Here is a 27,244-nt window from a genome sequence, read left to right as displayed (position 1 = left end):
AGGCTAAACAAAAAAGTGAAATACACGCATACTATTCACAGTCAGCGACATTTCTCCAAATCGATTGAAAATTATCGATAATATTCGATACCACAAACTTAACGGTAAACTTAAAATTTGCAAGCAAACTATTCGCGCTGCCTAAAAATGTTTAACATTCACGTAAATTAACCAATTTCACTTGTTTCGGCGAGCAAATGTCTTAAAAATATGTTTAAAGTGCTATTTACAAGTTAACGCAGTTCGGTGCAATGAGGAACAATCAAAGTTTCGCGTGTAAATGGTTAAACTCGGGTTTCTTAAGGAAAATGCCCAAAAATATATGCATTCCACATACACATCTTCACGCGCGCGTCTGTGTAAAAGTATGTGTGTGTATATGTAAGCAGTCGTGTTCCTTAAAGGTTTTTAGAATTATAAATATAAATACATTTGAGACAAAGGTAAGTAATGTTTGTTCTACTAGCTTTCCTCTCCTTGACTTTGTCCTCGTTTAATAAACACTTTTTAACAGTGGCCGAAATTAAAAAACACAAGTCATGGCATTTATAACTCCAGTTTGCGTTCCCATTGTGAAAGCCATTGGAAGTTCAAAAAAATCGAACATGAAAATGGGTTAAAATTAAGACCCTAGTTTAAAAAACAATTTGTAATGTAGATTATTAGAGAATTCAACTACAAATTCATAGAGGTATCACAAAATCGGGATCCAATAACTCAAGTTATGGAATCTGGAAGTGCAGTTTTGGGTTCTCGTTCTGAAAAACATTGGAATTTCGGAATAATTAAACATGAAAATGGGTTAAAATTTTGACCCTCGTTTAAAAAACCAATTTAAATTTAAAAGTATAGAGAATTAAAAAACAAACTCATAGAGGTATCCCATGTCCAAATCGGGAAACAATAACTCAAGATATGGATTTTTGAAGTACAGTTGTGGATTCCCATTTTGAAAGCCTTTGGGATACAAAAAAATCAAACATGAAAATGGGTTACAATTTTGACCCTCGTTTAAAAAACCAATTTAAATGTAGAAGTATAGATAATTCAACCACAAATTTATAGAGCTATCCCTCTTAAAAGTCGGTTTCCAATAGCTCAAGTTATGGAAACTAGAAGAGCAGTTTGGGTTCCTAATTTGGAAACCTGTGGAGACTATTAGAGAATTCAACCACAAATTCATAGAAGTATACCGCTTCCAAACGGGATCCGAAAACTCAAGTTATGGAATCTGGAAGAGCTGCTTTGGGTTCCATTCTGAAAGCCATTGTATTTTTTAAACATTCCTTGAAACTAACATACTTTCTATATCGATTTAAAATGTTCTTATTGTGCGTAAATGATCTTATTCTAAGTTTTAATTATTAGGTTTACATAACTAGTTTTGCATTTTAAAAATACCAAATTCTCTGGTATACCCTTTTCTTGACTAATAGGTCTTTAAAGCAACCTTCGCCTACTTTCGGTTTCTTTTCGGGTAATTTACATGCCGTGCCACTCCATAAAAATACAGCTAAATTAAATTCAATTCAATCAAGTTGAATGCCAGTCTCCAAACACATTAGTCTGTGACTAAATCTTAATTTTCCTGAGATCCGGCGAGGTGTGTGCTTGACTTTTTCTTATTGGTTTACCCCGGTTTCCTTCCTGTTTGTTTTGGTTGAGTGAGGGGGCTATGAAAATGAGGGGACAAAGTGGAGCTTCTCGAGTATCGCCTCGAGTTTTTGTTTTCTTTTTTTTTTTTAAGCTGGGTGGTCTTATGTAAGGCAGTCTGCTGTGAGAAACTGAAGGATTTCATAAGCAAGTATTTAAAAATAGAAAAGGGTAGAGAGTGAATATATGAAATTTGGTGAAAACTTGCTTTTAACATTCGAGAATTATTAAGTGAACTGAATTTTAGTTTTCTGCTTAACTGTTCCATATAATTTGGAACTAAGATAAGAAATTTCAAACGATTGGTAGTGATAGAAAGTGGCTCAAGTAAAAAACTAACTAACTTGGGTATTCAGTGACGATTATACCAAATATTACTATCTAATGGTTCATATTTTAATTTGTTATAAGGCTGTTTTGATCTATGGATCAATTCAAAATGATATAACTTTTAACAGTGCCGGTAAAAAAAACCCCTGTTCCAGTAGCATAGGCAGGATTTGGCTAAGAGGGGTTTTTTTTCGAACAAATTATTTGTATAATACTTCCGAACACAATGTTTTGCATGGGATATCACCGGAAAGCACCCCTGGCACCATGATATAAGGAAGAAATTAAATTTTTACGGGTTTTACATTGTATTCAGTCCGGACATGAAGAACCCCGCCTCTTTTCGAGTGTCCCACCTGTAATTTGCAGCTAATTTCGTGTCTACTTAACAACAGCGATCAATCGACTGATTGAGCTTTATGGCTTGTCGATTTGATGTCGGTTGCGGCCCCGCCCAACATCGAAATCGAAAGACTTGGGCAACGAACTTGGCATTGCTGGGTTCGGTTAGTCGGAACCCAAGAATTGGGCCAACATCACCTGATGATGACGAAATCACCCCCGGATGGAGATTATTGAGCAGCCCAATCTGGTATCGGATCTGCATTGCATGCTCTATATGCATATATATGCATTCGGAATTGGATTGGTTTTGAATTGATTCGGATTGACGGGAATTGGATAATCCCCGACACGCGATTGGATAATTTCTTGGAATTTTGCATACGAATTTGCAAAAGGCAACAGTGTAAGCGGCAGCAGTTTGGCGCCCGTTTTGCTGTTTCTCTTTTCTCGTTGTTGTTGCTCTGTGACGAAGGCAAATGCGAAATTAGCAAAGCAAACAACACACGGAGAAAGTGAATGGCCGAATAAAGTAAAAGCGGCGGCGGAGAAAGGGTGGCGGAGAAAGGGGAGAGAGCGGGAGAGACGACAAGTGCCGCAGCCAACGCCTTATCACCTTGTTTTTTGGGGATCCAATTTAATAATCCCACTCAGATAAATAAGTAGCTATTAGTTTGTAACTCTTTAACAAGTTAATATTAATACTAAGAGTATGGTATGGTTTATCAGATCCACAAATTCCAATTCGATACTATGATTATCCAACTTTGATATTAACTATTAAGTATTTGATCTTTGTTTTTTTTTGTTACGTTCGCGAAAACTGGAAACCGATAGTTAAAGTTTTTATATTTTTATATGATACCCCAAACTTGTTGAGACTCTTAGGGAACTCGGTTTCCAATGGGACCATCATCAAAAATATTGGTATACTGACGTATATTATTCCAAAAATGGTTAAGAGTTTCATAGATTTATAAACATACAAAATATAATCATTTTATTTTCTATTTTCCAAATTAATGCCACAGATTGTCTGAGAGTCTCAGAGAACTCGGTTTTCAATAGGACCATCATCAAAAACTTTGGTATACCAACGTATATTACTCCAAAAATACTTAAGAGTTTCGTAGATTTATAAATACACAAAATACGATCATTTTATTTTCTATTTTCGAAATTAATACGCATCAAGTTAGCAGAACAACTTTTGATATCCAAACTTTTTTCCTATTGACAATTTGCCGTTAATTATCCGTAAATTATTCGTGAAAGAAATAAATTTGCCGCCTAATTTTTTTTAAAATTATAAGGTGTTCTGCTAAGTTGATATCAAGTTAGCAGAACAACTCCTTAAACTTGAACTTTTCGAAAATGTTTTTAACTGGTATTTTGCCGTTATTTATCCGTAAATTATTCGTGAAAGAACTAATTTTGTCGCTCCATTTTTAAAATTTATTTTTTAAAAAAACTTAGTTGTTCTGCTAAGTTGATATCAAGTTAGCAGAACACCTTATAATTTTAAAAAAAATTAAGCGGCAAATTTATTTCTTTCACGAATAATTTACGGATAATTAACGGCAAATTGTCAATAGGAAAAAAGTTTGGATATCAAAAGTTGTTCTGCTAACTTGATGCGTATTCGAAATTAATGCCACAGATTGTCTGAGAGTCTCAGAGAACTCGGTTTCCAATAGGACCATCATCAAAAACTTTGGTATACCAACGTATATTATTCTAGAAACGTATTAAATGTTTACAGAAGAAGGGTATTTGGTCTGCGACCCAGGACCAACGTAATTTTGCCCATCCAAGGCGCATAAAAGCAATTCACATTTTGCGCGATGCTCCAAAGTTCCATATTTCCATGCCAAGCCCCACTCCGTTCTCCGGCAAGCATTTAAGCATTTTGGCCGTGTCATGTCAAGAGTTATGGGCTTTGTCATTTTTCTGTTTCAGTTTTCGTTTATATTTCGCTGTTTAAGTTTAAGTTTGGTTTGGTTTGGTTTCATTCGCCTTGTGGCTGCTTGCTTTCCGTGTTGCAATTCGAGTGTGTGCAAAAGGCAAAGTCAAAGCGCAAGCGCACCAAATATAAAGCACTTGGGCAAACCTTACCCCCAGTTCCACCTGCACCGAACGCCGATCCCCCAATCCCAAGATCCCCCTACCAAAAAGACCTTAAGTGAGGCGCACGGCTCAGCAAACCAAGACCGCAGACGAATTTGTCGCGTCAGCGTTAAATTGTGTCAAATGTTGTCACAGACACAAAAAGGCAGCCTCATCCTCCCTTTTTGCGGCGAGTAGGTAAACACTGTGGTGTGTAAATGGCAAATGTTACAAATAACCAAAAATCGTTTTAATTATTTCAAGCAAAACGTGTCAAGCGCAAAATGAAACCAAAGTTTTTTGGAAACTAGGTTTGCCTGAGCACTCAACAAAAAATTACTACGAATGGTAAATGACTTTGCTTTCCAAAAAAAGTTCACTCTAATTTGTTCGTATACCAAATATTTTGATGATAGCGCTTTTGGGAGTCGAGTTCTGTGAGATCCTCAACCAGTTTTAGATATAAAACGATAGTTTTCTTAGGATGTTTTGATACCATTTTAAAATAAACCACGTACCAGAGCATTACAATCATTGCAATGCAACTAAAATGCTCCAAATTAAGTCACTCTCTATACGGATATTCCTTTTGGAACCTGGTCTTGTACCATTTGGCGGTCGGTTAGACCGTTCAGCGTGCACTAATGGGAACCACTGGACGTCGAGTGAATTGAGGCCCATCGGCGATCGACGATCGGCCATCGACAGTCGCCAGACATGCGTTTCATTATGCAACCAGAGCAGCGCCAGAGACCGCATTGTAATAAAAACCAAATCGTTTCGAAGCGGAGCAGAAAGCGAGAGAAAACCAATCGAATTTGTCAATTGGGGGAAAGAAAGAGGCGATGCTGGCCGCTGGCCAAAGTGAAATGCCCGCCCATCTGCCGAAACCAGTCTGCTGCGGCAGAATGCTGTTCACCTGTTCACCTTCCCCGATCCACCAGATACTATGGATTCAATGGACCCACCGATCTCCTCCACCTTATCGCGGTTCACAGTGTACTTGGTCAAGGCGAACCAGCCACTTTTAATCGGCGATCGAGCTACCGATTGAAGCTCTGCTTTGGCGACAGGTCACGCCTGGGGCTTGGAATCCCTCCTCAGAAATGCCTTCTATGCCAAATTGATTTTTAATTGATACTACGGCGCGAGATCTTCTCAGTTGGCCCGAGGTGGAGCTATAAGAACGTCTAAAAAGTATACTTAACCATCATTATGTCATGCTGAACTAATCAAGATAAAGCACTTGGATAAGGATTTACTTATAGATTTTAAGCTGTAAGTTTATCTTTTAATTAAAGATCCTCAATATTTAATAATTTATTTTATATGCTTAAAAGAACAAGTCAATGTAATGTTAAATAAAACTATAATTTAAAGGGTCTTAATTATTTATTAAATATTATTTAAATATTAATAATATTTTAATAAAATATTTAATATTTTGAGGATATAGTAGGTAATAGTTGAAGTTCCTTCATTAAAAATTTAACCAAGCACTGGAGTAAAAGCTCACTAAACCTTTGTATAAATAATGAAGTAAATATAAATAAATGTTCCTTTTTTGTAAGATTTAAATTACTACATTTTTGGTTATATCCTTGAAATGTTTAAAATATCACTTACAGCTTTATTGTATTTAGAAATTAAATTACCACATAAGATCCAATTTAAAAGTGTATTTAATAAATATTTAAAGGACTATTTAATTATTTACATTATTTTAAGCAAGTGTACAATTATTTAAAGAAGTAATAAATATTTACGATCGCCTCATGACATATTTTAATTGTTAAATGCTTAAACTAGCAATTACAGCTTTATTGTGATGAAAAGTAAATCAATCACCTTAAAGGCACATTAAAAGTCTTTATTTTGGCTCACTTAATCCAAGTGTTTTAACAATGAACCAATTTATGTAATGGCTTTTAATGCAATTAATAGACAGTGTCTGTGAGGCTAACAACTTGTCTAACTGGGCTAAGAAAATGCAAGTTTATGCCATGCATTTCAAATGGGATTTTAGTTTTATGTATCGAGTATTTTCTGGCTGCGACTTCTAAGAGGTGGCAGCAGCAGAGAAGAAGCAAAGCAGCAAAGGCAGCAGAAGCAAAAGCAGCAGCAGCAAAAGCAGCGAAGTTGGCCAAGACGGCTTTCAACCGGGCTCAGTACGCTGCGATCGCTCATTGAAAATGGTCTGCAGGCCGCGCATGCGCTTGAGCCCGAAAACGAAACAAACCGAATATCTAAATCAAAATCACAACCGATACAGAAGCCAAGCGACAGTCGCGTGTTCGCGTTTTGCTTCGATTTAATTTCGGTTTCTATTTCTTTGATATTTTTTTTAACTGTGTAGTGAGCTGTGTGTGTGTGTCTGTGTGTGGTGCATTGAAAGTTTGACGCCTCTGAGAGTTGTGAAAAAGCGTCTCGATTCGATTTTGATTTGAAAATTTGGAGTGCGCGGCGAACGTGAGCGGCCGAAAATTGAAAATGTAATTGAAAATTGGTTGGCCATTGGCTATGGCCATTGGAAAAAAGCAGGGGGGGGGGGGGGGGACCTAGCCTGGTGACAGGTGGTTGTTGTGGTGCTGGAAAAGCAGCCAGCAAACAAAAGACTTAGGCAACGAACTCGTGAATCGTGATTCGAATTGGCCGCACCACAGCAACGACCTTGACACAAGGGCATTGTAAAGTGGAATCCGATTGCATGTGCAATGATTGGGTTAATAGGATCTTAGCTTAGTCTTTGGGTTAGGAAAAAGGCGTGTTTTTAGAGTAAGGTGGAGTATTATAATTGTCTTATAAGACAACTTTCATAAGGGTTTTTTTTTTGTTTTATAGACAAAGCCAAGTTTTAATTAAATGGTATACTTTATGGCCAAACAAAAGACCCTATAAGAAGCAATCCTAATGAAGTAACATTCCATTGTAATCACCTCAACAGGCAGTGAAATAATCCCAACAACGAAAACAACACATAACAATTCCAGCGACACTTTTCATAGCTTTTCATAACTATTATAAACCGAAGGCAGAAACAGAAAACCCGAAAGAAGAAAGAAACAATTTAAAAATTAAGCCATGGCATGTTAAGTGTTTTAATATTTATTATTACTGTCGTTGTTTTTTCGGCAATTTCGGCTGGTGAAAGTGTCCATAAAAAGGGAAACAACCGGCCACCGGGCCAAAAACCACTTGACAAACAAAGTGAAGAGGGACAGCCCGACAATAATAAAGACAATAATTAAGCATCTGCCAAGGCAAGAAATCAATCGACTGGGTAAAAGTGCCAATAAACAAGTCAAACAGATCCAAATAGGTCCAAACCCGAATGGGCAGCGAGCACCAAGACCAAAATCAAAACCAAAACCAAACCAAAACCAAACCCAAAACCAAAGTCCGAGTTAAGCTAAAGCCAAAGCCAGTTGGCCAAGTTAGTTGCCTCGCCTGCCGACTTGGTTCAGTTTCGGGGGCTATGTAGTTACTGGCTTTTCCTGGCTTTGCCGCCCAAAACAACATTCACTTGTCATATGCAGTTGGCTCAAATAGAATCCACCGGTCCACTGGTCCGACTGGCGAAACGGGCAAAACCACAATGGCCAGGAGCCCATGGAGCACATGGCAGCTGCTCCATCCATCCATCCATTCAGCCGAGTAAAAGTGGTGTGGATGCTGGGTTTGGTAGAAGACGGCAGATGATGGAGCTCTGACGAATCTGTCGCCTGACTAATCGTCCGATTCGGAGTGAGAGCAGCGCTTTCTCGAAGTCCATTTCCATTCAGAGGCAAGAGCCAAGAGCCGGAAACGGTCTCAAGATGCGCCAGACAGCCAGAAAGGTGACCTTCAGAGCTAGCCACTGCAAACGGAAGTAGATTTTCAGGGGAAAAGGAAGGAGGACACTATTCTGATCAATCCTCACCAGGCCAAAGCAATTTGATAAGGGAAAGTATAAGAAATAAGTTAGTAAAAAAGCAATAAGGCTGCTAGATCTTAGTTATAGGAAGTAGGTTTTTAGGAGGAAAGGAAGGAGGAACCTATTCCGATGAATCATCACTGAAATCATCACTGATGAATCAACAGTGATTTGAAAAAAAAAGTTTACGAATAAGTTGGAAACGGGCTAATAAGGTTGCTAGATTCTCCAAGATGATCCTCAAAACGACCGTTAACAGAAGTAGGTTTCCAGGGGTTAAAGAAGTAGGACACTATTCTGATGAATCCTCACCTCAGCAAAAAGAATTCGATTACAGAAAAGTTTACAAATAAGGTTCTTAGATTTTCCAACATGCGCTGAAGAGGTTCCCTTCAAACTGTAGTAGGTTTCCATGGGGAAAGGAAGGAGGTGTTGAAAGGCCTTTAATAATATCAACTTAAACCCTGTTTTTGACTTTAATTACCCCTTACTCTTCAAAGTCCAATCAGTCAAGCAATAGGCTTCAAACTGTAGTTTAGTTTAAAGTAATACCCATATCAAGTTCAAAAGATATACCTATGTAACTGCCTGAACTTAGATCTAAAGTAAACACTCTTCTTGTTCTTTTGACCTACAAAGCTGTAGCTTTGACACCGTTTCGAGATCATTTTCTCAGATTACGGTTCCAAGTAATCAAAACCCATAGAGTTACCTTTACTTATCGTACTTCTCGAAGCCAGGTAGATTAACGACTAGTTAATCAAGCTGACCTCTGCTGGCCAGCTTCCAGCAAGGCTAAGTGCTCTTTGCTCTTGATTAAGCCAAACTAATGAAGCGACCGCTTGGACCGAAGACAATTGTCTTTTGTCTTTTTACGAAGACCACTGTTTCCTCTTTTTTTGCTGCGCTTGTTACTGGAAATTGCCCTGCGATTGCTGGCCAAAGGAAGGGGTGACTGTAAAAGCCGTAAAAGTTCACGGTTAAAGTCATTCGAGCCAAGGGCTTGGGAGCAAAATGTGGGTGCAATGTGGTCACTAAAAGTAACGAATGGATGTCTGAGGGACTTTGATCCCTAAAATATTTGGCTTAGGCTGACACTTTGCAAAGGTATTTAAACTTTAGTTTCTGAAGTAGTATTGTATTGAGTAATATTATAGATTTAAACCTATTGGATTGGATTAGAAGATCATGTTGTTCTCCTAAATCATTTATTTCTAGCTGGCTATGATTGCAAAAGCAGTTCTTAACATAAGTCTACATTACTATAACAATATTTGGTAAAAACTTGGAGTAGGTGTGAATTTATTGTTGTTTCTTGAAATTTGAATGAGACTATGATATGTATAGAATACCAAAGGAAGCCTCAAGTTACCATAGCAAATCAATTTAGAGTTATTCAATTTGAATGATGATAAAATTAAATAGTGTCATATATAGCGTTATATATATTGAAGATAGATAAGTTTGTGTTTGATGGTATATTTTAATGATTCATCGAGAGATCTTAGTTGACCCTTCAAAGAGTTTTATTGGTATAGAACTTAGTTTCGAGAGGAAAGCGTTATATATAGAAGATAGACAAGTTTGTGTTTGATGGTATATTCTAATGGTTCTTCGAAAGATCTTAGTTGACCCTTCATAGAGTTTTATTGGTCTAGAACTCTTATAAGTCTAGTAATGATCAAACACTTTTAACAGCTTCACTCTCTCTCCACAATCATAATTGCCTTGCCAGAAGTCGGGTTACATTGGCCGTTGGACTGACCATTATTCAACATTTCCTACAGCTGCCATTCCACCCCGGATCACGGCCTTTAGCTCGGACTTTTGACGGGCTTCCGCCTTAGCACACGAGGTGTCGGCTTTAATAACGATCATATCGCACAATGAAATGTCAAGAAAATGGAAATGAAAATGGAAATGAAAATGGAAATGGGAAAACAGAAACGGAAAATGGGAAGTGCTGACAATGAAGCAAAGCGGTTGGCTCAATTGATAGATGTCCCAGGGACTAGGTTATGGTGCAGCCTAATGCATTAATTGGTGCCTGGAATTACTTAACACACGTTTAATCGTTACCACACACAAGGAGGCTCCGAGTTGCTCTGGGTTTAATGCGCTTCACTGCCGCCGTCGTCATCATCGTCATCATCATTGTCTTGGCTCGGCTTGGCTACTGTGGTTATTTTTTTACTGGATTGGAAAAGCACTCACCCAAGATTGGCTCACATTTCGTGTGCCTGCCGCCGCAATGGCAACAAATTATTTGCGTTTTGATTATACCCATACGGCCTATACACACGCAAAAAGTCACGCACACAGAGCAAAGTCGATTATGAAATTTAAATGCATTTTTCCCCTTTTCGAGGTTTAATCGCTCTATGCAAAATGAAATTGCGTATGCGCCATGTAGAGCGAGCGAATCATTCCAGATTGAACTACAATCTGTCAACATAACCAGCGTAGCTCGAGTTCTACACGGCCTGGATAACTAAATTTTGGGATACGATGAGCTGGAATGTTGGGGATGAGATTTACTTTTGAAGTCTAGGGACTGGTCAGCATACCCAGCGTAACTCGAGTTCTGCCCTAGGTGGATAACTACATTTTGGGATACAGTGAGCTGGAATGTTGGAAATAAGATATACTTCGAAGGTCTAGGGATTGGTCAATATAACCAGCGTAACTCGAGTTCTGCCCTAGGTGGATAACTACATTTTGGGATACAGTGACCTGGAATGTTGGAAATGAGATATACCTTGGAAGACTAGAGACTGGTCAACATACCCAACGTAACTCGAGTTCTGCGCTACGTGGATTACTACATTTTGGGATACAGTGAGCTGGAATGTTGGAAATGAGATATACTTTGGAGATCTAGGGATTGGTCAATATAATTAGCGTAACTTGAGTTCTACCCTAGGTGGATAACTACATTTTGGGATACAGTGAGCTGGAATGTTGGAAATGAGATATACTTTGGAAGTCTAGGGACTGGTCAACATACCCAGCGTAACTCGAGTTCTGCACTAGGTGGATTACTACATTTTGGGATACAGTGAGCTGGAATGTTGGAAATGAGATATACTTCGAAGGTCTAAGGATTGGTCAATATAACCAGCGTAACTCGAGTTCTGCACTATGTGGATTACTACATTTTGGGATACAATGAGCTGGAATGATGGAAATAAGATATACCTTGGAAGTCTAGGGACTGGTCAACATACCCAACCTAACTCGAGTTCTGAACTAGGTGGATTACTACATTTTGGGATACAGTGAGCTGGAATGTTGGAAATGAGATATACTTTGAAAGTCTAGGGATTGGCCAATATAACCAGCGTTACTCGAGTTCTGCAATAGATGGATTTTGGGAAACAATGAGCTGGAATATTAGGAATAGGATGTACTTTGGAAGAGCTAGGTTAAATAATCATTGAAATAACTCACATAACTTGGGCTATAAAACGGAAATAATACTATACCCCATCCTCACAAAAGTCTTACCACAAATTTAATGAGCATGCCAATGGAACTCAAAACAGAGATCTCTGCAGTGCGTGGATCCGAACCAACAGCATTCCAGAGGTACTTCAAGATGACCGGCTGCCATTCCAATCCCATTTCCTAACCCCCTCAATCCAATCCCGACTGCAATTTGCCTCATTTGTCGCTCGTTTAGAATGCCCGGCACGTAGACGCAGCTCAGTTCAGTTTAGTTTAGTTCAGTTTAGCTCAGTTCGGTGTAACTGAGTTCAGTTAGAGCGGCATAGCTTGGCCATAACTAGCTCCGCACACGTTTTCGACCAGATTATCTAACAGTTCATTTCGCTAACGGCTTCGCTGCTGGACAACCTCGTCAACGTCTTCGTCATCGCTTTCTACGGCACTCATTTAATTTATGATTTAACTACGGCAATTAAGTGAAAATTAAACGCTCCGATAGGTTCAATAGATGGAGTACAGCCGGAGTACAGCCCCTACCCCTGTTTCCAAAAAGCGCAATTATAATTTGGACAAGATCTTCGCCGCAGGCTCTCCAAAAACCATCAAACCACCGAACTCCATCTTAATGTCCATCCATTTCCATTTCCCTCGCCCCAGGCTCTTGCAACACTCTCATCCTGATCTGAGGACCTGACCACTCTCCTCCGGTTGCGTAATCCTCGAAAATCTTGGCTAATGCCGGTGATTCACACTCCACTTGGCCATAAGTGTTTTCTGATTTTAAGTTACGTCTTGTTTACTGCATTCGTTGGTTTAGTAAATTTGTACAACTTGTCCACATATTTGTCGCCGTCTTTGGGTACTATTTTTTCCATCTATCTCTATGGGTTGGTTTTTAATAGGTTTTTTTTTCTGCTTTCGTCGTCGCTGTCGGCTTTTGACGAAAATTTGTCATGCATTTCAATTTCATTTGATTTTGTTGTGAGTAGTCGGTTATTACTTCTCCCATTCTCCAGTTTTTCCTGGGCGGAAACTTTTGTCTCGGGCAGTCGACTCGAGATCCGTGATCTGTGATCTGTGATCTGCAAAATGCGACTGTGATTGTGATTGTGAAAAAAAACCGCACCCGATTATTACCATCGTTGATGGACGTTGATGAAGCTACCGAACTGGAAGTGGTCGGTTAATACAGTGGCGGATCCACGGGGGGGGAAATTAGGAAATTTCCTCCCCCTTGGAACCACAGAACCTGAAAATTTTACTTGGTTGCATATGGTTGACTTTTCAAATATAACCACTTTGTTTACCTAAAAATTGGGATGGATAACTTTTGTTTTATAATTTGTACTGTATTTCTCTCGCAATAATAAGTTTGAACCCCAAATCGAAGAATAAGTTCAATTTCCCCCCCCAAGAATCGTCTCTGGATCCGCCACTGGTTAATATGCTTGAGTGGTCGATGGGTCGGTGGGTCATTCAATCGGGGAGGAAGTCAAAAGCGAGGGAAGCACGAAAACGAAAGGTGTCGTATGGGTTTTGGCCAAGTTATTTTTAGAGTGTTGAACACATTTCTTGATGCCTTGGGTAAAGATTACATATTGTAGAGTATTCAGTACTGGAACCATATGATAGTATTATTAAATATATAAAATCTTTCAACTAATAGAACCAAAATATAAATATACCAAAATATTTAATTTCGATTACATTTTTTGTTTTGATTTTTATTCCCATAACTGTAATCTCTGATTTTTATGCTGGAAAATTAGGAACAAGTTATTTCGAACAACATTTATACAATAATTATTATTACGATAATAGAGAATAGTTTGGGGAAAAAACAATTTTCTTAGCTGTTTTTCACGTAATTTAGTCAAACCTTGGCGCACAGCTGAAAGACCGACTGTTTTGAGCAGCTAACAAGCTAGGCTATCGGTCCCCATTACTTTTCCGAAAATTTATTTTTTGACCAAATTTCAAATTTTTTATATGGGGTTACATGTTTTTTTGCGAAAATGGGTCAAAAAATAATATTTCCAGGTTTGAATGCCAATCGATTGCGAATTTATTTACGAGCTCAACGAGGTATGGCATTCCATATTCCGACTTTATTTCGCAAAATGATTGCCAAAAAACCTAGTTTGCTTGGGTCAAAAAATAGGTGGAAGGCCTTCAGTCAAAAAATACCATTCTTTTTTATAGTTTTTCAGTCGTATCTTGGTCAAAACGAGGCGCACAGCTGAAAGACTAACTGTTTTGAGCAGCTAACAACCTAGGCTTCCGATCCCCATCACATTCCGGGAACTTTATTTTTTGACCAAATTTCACATATTTCATAAGGGGTAACATCGTCTATTTTTGCGAAAATCGGTCAAAAATTAAAGTTTCCGGATTTTAATGCCAATCGATTGGGAATTTAATTACGAGCCCTACGAGGTATGACATTCCCGATTCCGACCTTATTTCGCGAAATGATTGCCAAAAAACCTAGTTTGTGTGTCAAAAAATAGGTAGATGGATTTCAGACAAAAATAACAGATTTTTTTGCAGTTTTTCAGTCGTAACTTGGTCAAAACGAGGCGGACAGCTAAAAGACCAACTGTTTTGAGCAGCTAACAGCCTAGGCTTCCGATCCCCATCACATTCCGGGAAATCTATTTTTTGACCCAATTTCACATTTTTGATAAGGGGTAACATCGTCTATTTTTGCGAAAATCGGTCAAAAATTAAAGTTTCCGGGTTTGAATGCCAATCGATTGGGAATTTAATTACGAGCTCAACGAGGTACGACATTCCCAATTCCGACTTTATTTTGCAAAATGATTGCCAAAATACCTAGTTTTTTTGGGTCAAAAAATAGGTAGAAGGATTTCAGTTAAAAATAGACATATTTTTTTTCGGGTTTTCAATCGTTACTTGGTCAAAACGAGGTGCAGAGCTGAAAGACCGACTGTTTTGAGCAGCTAACAACCTGGGCTTCCGATTACCATAACTTTTTCGGAAATCAAATTTTTGACCAATTTTCGCATTTTTCATAATGATCTGATTTTTTGTGAAAATTGGTAAAAATTAAAGCTTTCAGATGTAAATGCCAATAGGTTTAGCAATTAAATTATGAGCCTAACGAGGTATTCTGATTATATTCTGCACAATGACTGACAAAATTTTTTTTTTTTTGATTATTAGAGTAAGGAATTTTTGGTCAAAAAATACTTTTTTTCTAGCAGTTCCTCAGTAGTAATTTAGTCAATATTACCACTTTCTCTGGGGCCTTTCCTTTGCAGTCCTCGAGCAGGATGCTCCGTGGGTGCCTGGCGCTGATCGCCCTCCTCCAAGTGGGGGTCGTGACGCGAGCCCTGCCCACCATCCAGGGCGGGAATGTGCGCCAGCAGCTGGACAAGAGCTTCTTCCAGCCGCCGGAGATCGAGCAGACGATCGACGAGGTGCAGAAGATCCTGGCCAACGATCCGGCCCTGCCGAGACTGACCCGGTGAGTGGGCAATGGTGATGGTGATGGGTTTCCCCCGTGGCCCAAGAGTCAAGTCCAATGCTAATACCCCAATCTTCGCAGTGGCGAGATCGAGGAACTGTACGAGAAGGTGACCCGCGAGGAGTACGAGAAGAGCCTGGAGGCGGGTGACATGAGCCGGGCGGACAGCATGCGGGCCCTGATGCTCGTCCTGCCCTTCAACACGGACAACAACACGGAGGAGAATCTCCAGGAGCTGTACACGCGGCCACCGGTGACCCGGGTCATCGATGCCTACACGCCGCCGGATCCCGTGAAGTTCCTTACCCCGGATCCCAGTGCTTTGCCGCGGAGTACGGTGCCCGGCGGGAATCCTGCAGTGGCGGCCACCACATACAAGCCCGCATTCAGCCTGGCGATGGGGAATCCTCTCCAGCAGCAATTCCGGCCCATGCCGCAGGCTACCACCTATCATCCGCCAGCTCCGCCGCCGGTGGTTTATCAGGACTTCAAGCCGCTGACCGCAGCAGCTCATCCACCAGCAAATCCTCCACCGCCAGCCGCTCGATTTAGCTCCCATTATAGTGCCAAGAATGCGCAGTTCCTGAGGAAGCCCAAACCCTCTGGAGGATTGGGTACGTCCTCCGTCTCCAGCACGGTGAAGCCCGTGGCGGATATACTCGAGAGCCTGGGCATCGTTTCAGGCGGCAAGAGTGACTCCGCCCACAAGCGCTATGCCATGGATGACTACTATCCGGCGGAGAGTGCTCCGCAGCCATCGGTGGTGGCGGTGGCCGATCTCAGGGGTCTCCAGGGAGCCCGCATTCGACCGGAGGCCTACTCCAACTTCAAGCCCCTGAACATTGGCGAAGAGCTGCGGGTGAAGCCTGAGGTGGAGGGCTATCTGACCCGGTTTGGGATCGTGAAGAAGGCACCCAAGGCGCTGAAGAAGGAGGCAGGGGCTAAGCCCACGGAGGAGCCCACTGGTGCCCACACGGAACTGTCCACGGCGACGGCACGTTTGCCATCCCACGGAAATGCCGAGTTGGCCAAGCTCCTGGAGAATCTGCAGGAGCTAGAGCGTCTGCAATCGCAGCCACAGGCAAAGAGGAGTTCGACCACTAGCACCACTAGTACTACCACCAGTACCAGCACCACCACCACCACTACCACTCCCGCACCCGTGCCCCTCATCACCCACGGGGAGCCACTGCTCATCGAGGCCAAGAAGCCACGCCGGAGAATTGATCCCAATATAGACCTCAACTTTGCCAATGGGGGCAACCACCAGACCACGCCCACTAGTTCCGATGAGCTGTCCAAGCTGCTGCAGAATCTCCAGGAGCTGGAGAAGCTAAAGATCAATCCGGAGAATGTGATCAAGGCGACCAATCCGAGTGTTCAATCCCTGACCAGCCGTTTCTCCACCACCAGTTCATCTACCAGTACCACCACTAGCACCACCACACCCCCTCCTCCACCATCCCGTTCCCAGAGCGAAGCCCGTGAGCTGCAGCGAATCCTTAAGCAGCTGCAGCAGTTGGAGCAGTCCAGCAGGACCACCACAACGAGCACCAGCACCACCGTGAAGCCGGCGAGGAATCAGGGCTTGGGCTTGGGCTTCGGTCTGGGCCAGGGCAACTCCCTGGGAGCCGCCGATCTCCTCCAGCTGCAGCGCCTCCTAAGCGATGATCGCGAGCTGGAGAAGTTGTACGAGCAGGCCAGGAACGGCAAGAAGAAGCAGCAGCCCAAGACGACCACGAGTAGCACCTCCACTAGCACTAGCACCACTTCAACCACGAGCACAACCACCACCACGCCCAGACCCACACCCTCGGTGGACCATGCCCAGTTCGAGGCCTTGATCACGCGCGTCCAGCAGCTGGAGCAACTGCAGCAGCCCACCACACCGCCCAACTTCCTCACCAGAAACGTGGCTGGTTACAGGGCGGGATTGGGCTTGGGATTGGGTCAAGGGCTCAGTCTGCCCAGCAATGATTTTGCCCACCTGCAGGAGCTGTCTCCCACCTCAGCCTCCTTTCTTCCCGGCGGCGGGCAAGTGGAGATCTCCACGGCGGCCTCCACCTCCAAGCAGAGACCCCTAAGTCACTTTGAGCGCAGCAATGGGCTGCTCCAGCAGGACGAAGTGCATCCGCAGGACTATGTGCAGCTGCAGAAGCTGTTGAGCAAGGTGCAGGAGCTGGAGCGAGTGCAACTGCGGACGGATCAGGTGACCCAGTCGCAGTCCCAGCTGGTGACCGCAGCCTCGGTGCGCAGTCCCAATGTCAAGACCCTCAATGGAGCCCACATCGTCTATGCCCAGCCGGCCAGGGAGCAGGAGTTGGAGCCGGAACCCGAGCTCAAGCTGGATCTGCCCGTTTACCAGAAGCCTCAGAAGCCTTCGACGCCCTCGCAATCCTCCAGCGAGGAGCTGCGTGAGCTGGCCATGAGCCAGCCCGCCCATCCGCAGCGCGGATCCTCGCCAGACTTTGGCCAGCTGCAGCAGTTCTTCGGCGGCCTGGAGGATACGGGCGAGCGGCAGAGTTACCAGCACATGCAGCCCATCTACAAGACGGCGCAGACCACGCCGGCTGCTCCACGTTTCGTGCCCGCCAGGAGGGCACCCACCACGCCCAGCTCGGCGCCCAGGCAGCCGGATCTCGAGGAGCTGCAGAAGCTACTGTACAACACCCAGCAGCTGCAGAAACTGGGCGTGGCCCTGCCCCACGAGCTGTCGCTGCAGCTGGAGAGCCAGCTGCAGGCCACCTCCTCCTCCACATCTTCGACCACGAGTACCACTACGACCAGTACCACCAGTACCACAACCACCACTCCTGCTCCTGCTCATGACACCTCCTCGCCGGCGGTCTTTTCGCTGACCACCAGTCGTCCCAGGATAAGGCCCATCCCGGAGCCCAAGCCCATCACGGAGAGTAGCCTCCAGCTGCCCGTTTTCAGTGCCACCAAGATCATCGAGGCGGCCATCAAGCGGGCGGCCAATCGGATTGGTGTGAGCACCGAACTGGCTCCCAAGCAGGGACTGCCCATGGGCGTGGTCAAAGGATTGGGCTTCCGCCGGCGCAGCGATGAGGGCGAGGATCTGACAGCGGATGAAGACGAGGAGCGGGAGGGCGAACTCGATGGCGACCTCATGGCGGAGTTCAGTGAGTTCAACTACCAGCTGGCTAAGCCAGAGCCCGAGACGCCCAAGGAAAAGCGGGAGGACTCCAAGGCCAATCTCAGCGAGCTGCAACGCCTGATCAGCAATCTGCAGGAGCTGCAGCAGCTCAACGTGAGCCTCGACCAGGTGACGCCGACTCCACCGAGCTATGTCACCAGACCCAATCCAGATGCCGCCTATCTGCAGTCCCTGCAAACTGGTCAGGATGAGACCCTTAAGGCGAGGCGACAGAGCGATGCGAATGCCACCACGGAGATTAGTGGCAAGGAGAAGGAGCCGGCCACCACCACCCAAGCCCCGACCAAGATCAGTCTGAGTCTGGGCCTGGACGACACCGATGGCGACACCAAAGGAGCAGCCGAGGAGGATAAGGGAACGAGTAGCCCTAGTACGAGCACCACCACCACCACCACCACCACTGAGGAATCCCGAAACGGTTCCCTCGACGACTTGGCCGACTCATTTGGACCCGATCCTGTCAGCGAGGAGCCACCACCGCCGAAAAAGAAGAACGGCTTCTACTTCCTGGCCGACTGGAACTCGTTCCTTGAGGTGGGCGACGGCGATGACCAGGTGGTGGTTCGACTGAGCCCCAAGATCGGGGATCCGCGCCTCTTTCTGCCCGTGAAGATTCCCTCGTAGGAGTGTTCCTTTGGATCGATTAGCTGTACATATGTTCCCCCTCTCCACCTCCACCTCCTCGTCCTCGTCCTCATCCTAATCCTAATCCTCTCCAGCCGTTTGTTATCGTAATGTGTGTGTATTTATTGTAGTCACTGTCCTCTAAATCTGCTTCCCCCTCGGATCAGGGATCGGGATTCGGGATCCGGAATTCGGTATCCGCCATCCGGGGACCCGTAGTCGTAAGTCGGGCCTAGGCTGTAAGAGTCAATCACCGAGCACAAAGTCGTGGTTAATGCTATGTATATGTGTAACTAGAGCTCTTGAAATAAAGATATATCTATATAGTTAAAGTGTGTTTTTTTTAAGTAAGACTAAAAGGAAGTTCTCATAACATGTATGATATAGAGATCTAACTAAAGGATCCTGAACTAACATTATAATCTCTATACTTACTACCTATCTTAAACACTTTTCATTTGATATATAAGAAACAAGGGAATTGAATTACGATTTTCATTCTAGCGAGTCTCCGAAACACTGTGGTTTTATATAATATATATATCTTTCACATATTTAAGAAAACAGTTATGTTTATTAACATTAACACCTTAACATTTAATTTACAACCAAGAAAACAATTATCTTTATAAATTCACATGTGATAACCTCATACAAAGATCTAACTGAACGATCCTAGCTATAACATCAATTCCAAACACGTTTTATGTGAAATATGCGAAACAAACAAATTCCTTCAAGCGAATCTCCGAAAGATTTCCGCCTATGGGCATTGTATCCACGGTTCTAGTAATCCGGCTATTACCAGTTCGTAGAAAGTGACGCGCCTGGCCTGGACCACAGCCAAGGAGTACATGGCTCCCGGTGGTCGGTTGAGGGACAAGCGTAGGGATAGTAATTGCAACACCTCTCCATCGCCATTCCCACCCACATTGCGAGGTGCTCGAAAACGGGAAAAGTCCACGAATCCCTGAACTCCGCGGTAGATTAGCACCCGTATCCGGCAGCAACCCTCCACGAAGGCCAGCAGCGTCTCATCCCGCACCCGCAAAGTGGTCAGGTGGCGGGCTCCACGCTCCGCAGCCAGGGATTGAAAGAGTGATCCATTGGCATGATGCAGCTGGATGTGGGCGGCTGGGGCAGTGGAGGGCGTGGTCGGTGGAGGGCCATTCTTCGGTGTCACAACGGTCAGACGGGCGTAGAGGAGCCGGGCACGACTGGAGGGCCCCACAATCAGGCGAAGGGTGGCGACGGGTCTCCAGTCGGCTCTGGGAAGCGGCAGAAACTGCTCTTCCTTGTCCGAAGAGGAGCCTGCAGCTTCCTCTTGGTCTCGCTCCGCCTGATGGAGCTCCTCCCTTAGGCTTCTCAATCTCTCAATGACGGCATGCAGCTTCTCATCATCCCCTGATCCATTCTCATCGTTGGCCAAGGCCAGCACATCCAGCAGCGTCTGCTCAAGCACGAGCTCCTGGAGACCAGTGTCGTTTTCATTCGCCATTCCCCGCAACTCCTGCAGCGTGGGCCAGATGAGCTGGGCACTCCGAGCGGCCAGGACTTTGGCCGGCGTATCCGGCAGCGGTAGAGTGTCGGTGTTCAGACGACGTCGCAGGCTGTGCAGCTGGCGCATGAGCTCCAGGAAGTCCTCCACCAGGTGCTCGTCGAACAGATCGCTCTCGGGAATACTCAGCTGGGTGATGTTTACCTCCGCCTGCAGCCGGAACTCCAGGTTGTCCAGCAGGCGTCTTCGCATTCTGGCCAATTCCGTGGGATCCAGTTCCCTTTGCTCCTGCCACTGCGAACCCAACTGAGATTCGATGGTGGGTCGCTTGAGGTACTTGATGGCCTGCTGGTAACTGGGATTTGGCACTAGCGGATTCTTGAGCTGCTCGTGTTGCTCCCTTAGATTTCTTAAGGTGTCCGCTGGTATATCCATCTGCTCGGTATCCCTTGTCTTGTTCACTTTCCAGCTTAAAAGTATGGGCTTCAGCCCGCTGCAGTTCCTGCTAGCTTCTTGCTCATCATCCTGCATCTCGTAGCTGGTCATGAAGGAGAACTCCTGGTTGGAACTCTTGTTGCCCACCCTCAAAACAGCCACTTCGTCGATGGGTCCGCTCTGGAAGGCACCGGATCGACCGAATGCGGTGCCATTCCATCGATGGATGCGGGTCCAGCAGCCTTGCTCGTTAACCAGAAGGTAACTGATGCCTCCGGGTGCCTCCAAAGCAAAAATCCGACGAATATCTTCCTGATCCTCCTCCTGCTTCAAGGAGAAACTCTTGCGCAGCTTCTGCACTTGATAGGGCAGAAGGATCCTGGCCAAACCCTCGCACAACTCCTGGTAGCTCTCCTCGGCAGTTTGTCGACGTGGTCGCAGCTCATCCGCCTGCTTCACCTGCAGTTTCTTAACCCGCCAGTTGCCGCTGATCTCCTGCTGCTCCCTGCCCCGCGCCCACAGACTTCCTTCGTACCAATCCTTGAAATTGAATCCGTTTATGTTCTGATCCGCTTTCAAAAACGGAGCATGGAGGGTGGCAAAATACAGGGGCGACTGCAGGCGCACTGGATCTTCCTCCAAAGTGGCCACATCGCTCAGGTTGAGGCCGCTAACGGGAGGAGTAACCTCCAGAGATCCGCTGACCAAAATGCTGGACAGAAATAGGGGCGTCTCCACGTGCTGCTCCTTCAAGGGGTTAGTCTGTTAAGGGAAGTATCAGTAAATTGAAATGAAAATTGGACGATTCTACGCACCATCAAAGTGTTGGCATACTCCTCGGATAGATTCTGGCCATTGACCTTGCCCCGCACCACCAGTTGACCATCAAGAATGAGGTCCTCTGCCTGGAGGGGATCACTTAGGTGCTGCTCCGTGTGCTGGGTGACAACTCGCGAAAGATCCACTTGGTTAAGCTTCTCCACCTCCAATGAATTCCCGTCCAGCGATCCCTTCGCAAAGGAAACTGAAAAATAAAATGATTAGGCCCAATTTCTCAATGCCATGTTAGATTTTATCATTCAGTTAAATTGCTGATTCGAAAAAAGTAATATATTAACATCATATAAACTAGAAGGCACTGAATCGTGTCTATTGACTGTGTAAAGATTGGTCACTCGTAAAATTAACATCACATTGAGAAAATGAATTGGTTTTCCGAAGAAATTAACTTCATGCTAACTTTCTCTGACAGATAACTAACTAGAACCTTAACATGACATTTATAGATCGGTTCTTAATGCAATTATATTGCATAAATACCACTACTTACTGTTGGGCCATCGAAAGTCGCGATCCACACGAATGGTGTCCCGGAGCCACTGGCTCACATTGCATCCATCGAGCAGCTCTCCAGCGAGTACAAGACGATCTGCCTGCAGGTTATCCATTTTAACGGGAGCTGCAAAGCGGATGGGTGTTTCCAAAACAACCTCCTCCGGGGAATCCACATAGATTAGAGATCCCAGGAGCTGCTCCAGATCGAGACCATTCAGTTTATTTATGTATGCCCCATCTTCAATGCGGACACGTCCCGTAAAGGTCTTGTGGCCCTGCAGGTGAATCCTCTCCTGCTGCTTGAAGATCAGCTGGTCAAAGAGTTCCCGCACAGGCTCTTGGCTGCGGTTTCCCAAGTGGCCCAGCACCACAAGATTGTCCAGTTGCTTCCTTGGCAGTTCCACTACTCCACGATGAATGAAGCTTTGCTTAGTCGGATCCCAACCAAGAAGTTGCTCCAATTGACTGGGGAAGTCAGCATCCTCATTTACCCCACCATTTAGATGCAGATCCTCCACAAAGAGTCGTCCCAGAACTCGGACATTTCCCGTCAGGTTAAGCGGATTCACCTTGTTGGCCAGACGTTCGAAGGGAATCCCATTGAGAGCGGCCAATTGAAGTTCCTCCACGTGCACGGGAGCCAGGAAGCTTTTGGTGCCCTCGATTTGGAGCACCTCCTGCCCGTCAGAGCGCAGCACAATGTCATCCAGCAATTCCGGCAGTAGGCGATCGTTAAAGCTGCCCAGGATTTGGAGATTTCCCTGGAACTGGGGAGGGTCTTTCAGAATCCAACGCGTTCTTAGTTCGTTGGGTTTATCCAACCACACCACCTGCCTCTGGAGCTCGTTCAAGTTTCGGCTGTTCAAGTTTCCCACCACTTGCACTGAGCCGCTGACGGCGATGTGCTCCACTTGCAGGCGACCCTGGAGGATCAGCAGCGGCAGTTCGTCCAGCTGCTCCAGAAAGTCCAGCAGAAGTTTCGCCTTTATGCCCTGCAGCTGATTCGCTTGCACTCCTTGGGGTAGGAACAGTTCCTGGACATGCACTTCACCCGACCAAGTGCGAGGTTGCTCTCGGAGCAGATCGCCCAGGTTTCGCCCGTTCAGAAGTCCGCCTCCAACCACATTGTGGTTCACCTGAGCCTGCTCAGCCTCCAGGCGACTGAAGTTGGCTCTGTTCAGATAGAGCGGTTCATGGAGCAGCTGGTAGCCACTGGACAGCGGCACACCATTTAAAGTGCTGTCCACCTGCAGGCTGCTGAATTCCGGAGGAGGACCAACAAACCGCAGGCGAGTGAGGGGGGAAGTCACAGGAGATGGCCCATCCAGTCGCAGGCTTTCGGAGAGAAGTTCCTCCAGGCGAACGCCATCGTAGGAGGAGTCTTTCCCCAACTCCAGCTGATGGAAGTAAACAAATCCTCCCAGTTGAGTGAGATTCCGAAGTGTTTGCGGTGTATGCTTGGTCACAAAGTCATCGATGGGAATCCCACTGAGATGATTATCTGCCACATGGGCATCCACTGGCAGCAGCAGCTGATCAACCCGCTTGGCCCCGACTACTAGCAGTTCCTGGTCGGGGTCCGGCGAACGCTGGACGAGATCTCCAAGCAGGGAGTCAAAGCTCTCGTTGTCCAGCTTTCCAAGCAGGCGTACAGGTCCGCGGACGAAAATCTGATCGAAATGGCAGTCGGCTTGGATTAGACGCGACTCCAGCAGAGTGGGATTCAAGGGAGCCTCCTCGAACTGGCGTCCCTGGGCGCTTCCATTAAGCTGATGATTGGCAGGGGTTAGTTATTAACGATTGGTTGTCATCTGGTTGTTTACTCACCTCCAGCTCCTCGGAAACCTCCAGATGCGAGAAGGTCACCCAACCCGGCCAGTCCTGCGAATCACTGAGGGTGATGACATCCTGCGGACTCACCGCGTTGATGGTACCCGAAGTGTCCACCGCATTGACAGCTATTGAGGATTGGATATCACTAAGGGGATATTCTATTTTCTCACTAAACTACTTACACAGCGTTTGGCTAAACTCCTTGGGCGCCTGGACAACACTCGTCTCGTTGCCCTGCGACCAGAGAAAATCTCCGGGAAAGCTGAGATCGTTAAGAGAGTTTACATGCAGTGCATCCTCGAAGATGACAGCCTGTCGGAGGTCACAAACAAACAATAAGCAGTGGAATGGATTACAGGAAGAGGCCCACTTACTCCCTCCACACTCAGCTGGGAAAGCTTGATCGGCTGATGACGCCACACTAGCTCTTGGAGCAGCTTCTCGCACGCCATGCCATTGATAAAAATGCAATCCAAGTCCCCAGCCAGCTGCAGCGTCTCGTGGGATTCAGTGCCCGTGCCCGTGCCCGTGCCCGTGCCCTCGATGGGATCGAGCTCCTCCTTTGGAGCTTCCAGTAGTTGCAATTGCTGAACATTGAGGATTCCCAGGGGTAACTCCAGGGAGCCGTTTTGGATGTAGAAAGGCGAGTGGTTTAGGCTCTTCAGGAAGAGTTCCCCAGCCTCAATGGCTTCCACCTCCAGTTCCTCGTAGTGAAAGTTGAAGAGGGCCTCTGGCTGACGCTTCGATCGCTTGAAACTCAGTTGCTCGCTCAACTGGAGAGTCTGCTGGATCAATTCGTCCATATCCAGAACAGCATCCGCTCCCGTCCAGCGGGCTTCATTCACAAACAGTTCCTCAATGATTCCGTCCTCGTTGACGACCAAAGGAGTTGATACCTCTTCGTAATGCCGACTATCCTGCTGCTCTTCCATCAAGAGCTCCTCGGCTAGCTGAATCAGCTTGTCTTGCTCGAGCACCCAATCCTCCATGAACTGCCGGATCTCCTGCAAGTCCTGTGTCTCCGAATTCCTTGCCAGCAATTGAGTTTCCAGCCGAAAGATGCCCGAAGCAGCTTGTTTCCTGGGCACCAGCACCAGAGGCGGCTTATCCAGTCGTCGAAGGAGGGCAGATCCCGCAATGCCCGACTCACGGTCCTGATCCAGCATGCAGCCTGCTCCGAATGTGGCACCACAAGGTGGCGGCAAGCCCGCCTCGAAGGCCTCACCGTTCCACACCAGAACCTCCAGAACGAGCAGTGAGTGGGGATCGAAGACAACTCGGTGCTGGACGAGCAAGAGTAGGTCATCGCGGTAACTGCGCACGGGAACGGGCAGGAAGTGCTCCACGAAGCCGAAGTTTTGGCCGAGAATGGTGCGCGGCACCAGTTGGCCCTGCATATAGACCAGGATATGGGGCAGTGTGCCACCCAGCGCCAGATAGCTGCGTCCGCCCATCTGGAAGGCAGTGATGCCGGTCACTTCAGGTGCTCCGACTTTCTGGCGCAGCTGCAGCGGCTCTCCCCTGGCACTCCAGGCGTATATTAGCACCTCATCCCACTGGCCCACTGCGAGGAGCAGTTCCCTGCCCGTGTCAAGGATGGCCAAGTCGGAGATCGTCTCGGGCAGCTGCAACCGCTGTGCAATCCAGAACTCCTCCGCCTCCAGGTCAAAGGCGTAGATGCTAAGCGTGCGGCTCTCGACGAGGGCGAGGAAATCCCTTCCCTCCAAGTTGAAGGCGGCCATCTTGGTCAGATTCGAGCCCAGTGGCCAGTGCCAAAAGGGTACGAGTCCAAGGCTGGCGTTTAAGCGGAACCAGATGAGCTGATCCTCGGAGGCCACCAGCAGCAGACCCTCCTGCACATGCAGCCTGCTGTTCCAGCGATCTAATCCGAGTAAAGCGGTCACGGGAGAGGGATGGACATAGATCTGCAAGGGCCTGAAGTCATCGGTTAGCACCAGGAAGCCCTCCTGCTGCTGGCCCACCAGGTAGGCGCTGCCATTGGCCTGCAGGCTCAGCCAGCGATCCACGTCCGCGGGCAGACTGAAGTTCAGCAGCTCCTCGATGCCGCCCAGGATGAGCATGTCGCGAGTGCGCCTCTTGGACAGCTCCAGGCGCTGCAGTTGCTCCAAATCGATGCCCTGCGAAGCCGCATGCGACTCCACTACATTGGCCTCCAGTGGGTGATCGTGTTTTTCCTGCTCCTCGCCAGCTGCCGCCAGCAGCTCCTGGCTGCGATTGGTGGCCACCTGGGCGGGGCTCTCCTTGGTGCTGCCCCTGGCCTTTAGCTGCTCCTCCAGCTGCAGTACCTCCTGCTTTTGGCCCTGGTGAGCCACCGCCTGCTGAATCTCCTGGCGAATGGCGGCTGCGCTGGTCAGCGTGGAGTGGTCAACGATCACTTTGGTGACTTTGGCAGGGGGCGGGTGACCAGCCGGCTGGGTCCAGCTAGGCGCCACAATCACTCCGGGCTAGAATGGGATATATTGGTTAAGGGGAAAACCTCCTTAAATGCAATTTACTCACCGGTGCTCCATCGTCGTCCTCCAGAGCTTTTTCCAGTTCGCTTCGCAGCTTGGCCACCTCGGCTTTTTGGGCCGCGGTTGGCGTCGAAGGGACACTGGCTAATATTGCCGGCCAGAGAAGCAGGTGCAAAATAAGCATTTTCCGCGGATAAACACAATTAATAACGAAAATAACAAGAAAACAGCAAACACGTGAAATCAAAAAAGTTCAAACAATTTACCGTTTTAAAACGGGGCTGCCAGATGGTCAACTGGCGGGTTAGCCTAGACACACACCGCCGCAGTGCTGCCCATGCCATCTCTGACATGATCGTGGCGAAAGCGCCATTGCGGCCGAAAGGGGAAGCTCCCCTGGTGTTGGTAGAAAATTGATAGTTGTTGGAATTTAATGTTTTGAATTCGTATTTGGTATTTTAACAATTAATAATGCTATTAGTGCTATTAATTTGCTATATTACTTACATTTCAGAACCAAAGTTCCATTGGAGGGAAGCGCAAATTCGAAATCAGCTGACTGAGTGTGACCTTTCGCCAACCGCTG

General features: G+C 46.1%; 2 protein-coding genes across 4 annotated transcripts; one reads left to right on the top strand and one right to left on the bottom strand.

Moving 5' to 3' along the window:
* Positions 1–332: 332 nt before the first annotated feature.
* On the top strand, positions 333–19,409 carry LOC119557855 (mucin-5AC). Of its 3 annotated transcripts, none has more exons than XM_037870844.1 (3): positions 333–443; positions 15,076–15,281; positions 15,363–19,409. In XM_037870844.1, the coding sequence occupies exons 2-3, from the start codon at positions 15,088–15,090 to the stop codon at positions 19,081–19,083; spliced, it is 3,915 nt and encodes a 1,304-aa protein (XP_037726772.1). In that variant the 5' UTR covers positions 333–443; positions 15,076–15,087; the 3' UTR covers positions 19,084–19,409. The 3 variants fall into 3 exon arrangements, with proteins under 3 accessions (XP_037726772.1, XP_037726771.1, XP_037726770.1); XM_037870843.1 differs by lacking the exon at positions 333–443 and adding an exon at positions 6,626–6,923; XM_037870842.1 differs by lacking the exon at positions 333–443 and adding an exon at positions 12,840–12,969.
* A 228-nt stretch (positions 19,410–19,637) lies between these two features.
* Positions 19,638–26,929, bottom strand: LOC119557081. The gene is made up of 7 exons (XM_037869633.1): positions 26,705–26,929; positions 24,559–26,649; positions 24,367–24,496; positions 24,179–24,309; positions 22,347–24,120; positions 21,832–22,040; positions 19,638–21,778 (listed from the first exon to the last, which is right to left on the bottom strand). The coding sequence occupies exons 1-7, from the start codon at positions 26,840–26,842 to the stop codon at positions 19,847–19,849; spliced, it is 6,405 nt and encodes a 2,134-aa protein (XP_037725561.1). The 5' UTR covers positions 26,843–26,929; the 3' UTR covers positions 19,638–19,846.
* Between the last annotated feature and the right edge of the window lie 315 nt (positions 26,930–27,244).

The sequence above is a fragment of the Drosophila subpulchrella genome, chromosome X (genome assembly GCF_014743375.2).
Source record: "Drosophila subpulchrella strain 33 F10 #4 breed RU33 chromosome X, RU_Dsub_v1.1 Primary Assembly, whole genome shotgun sequence".
NCBI lineage: Eukaryota > Metazoa > Arthropoda > Insecta > Diptera > Drosophilidae > Drosophila > Drosophila subpulchrella.
The sequence above is the reverse complement of the archived record's forward strand: the minus strand, read 5'-3'. Positions and strand labels throughout refer to the sequence as shown.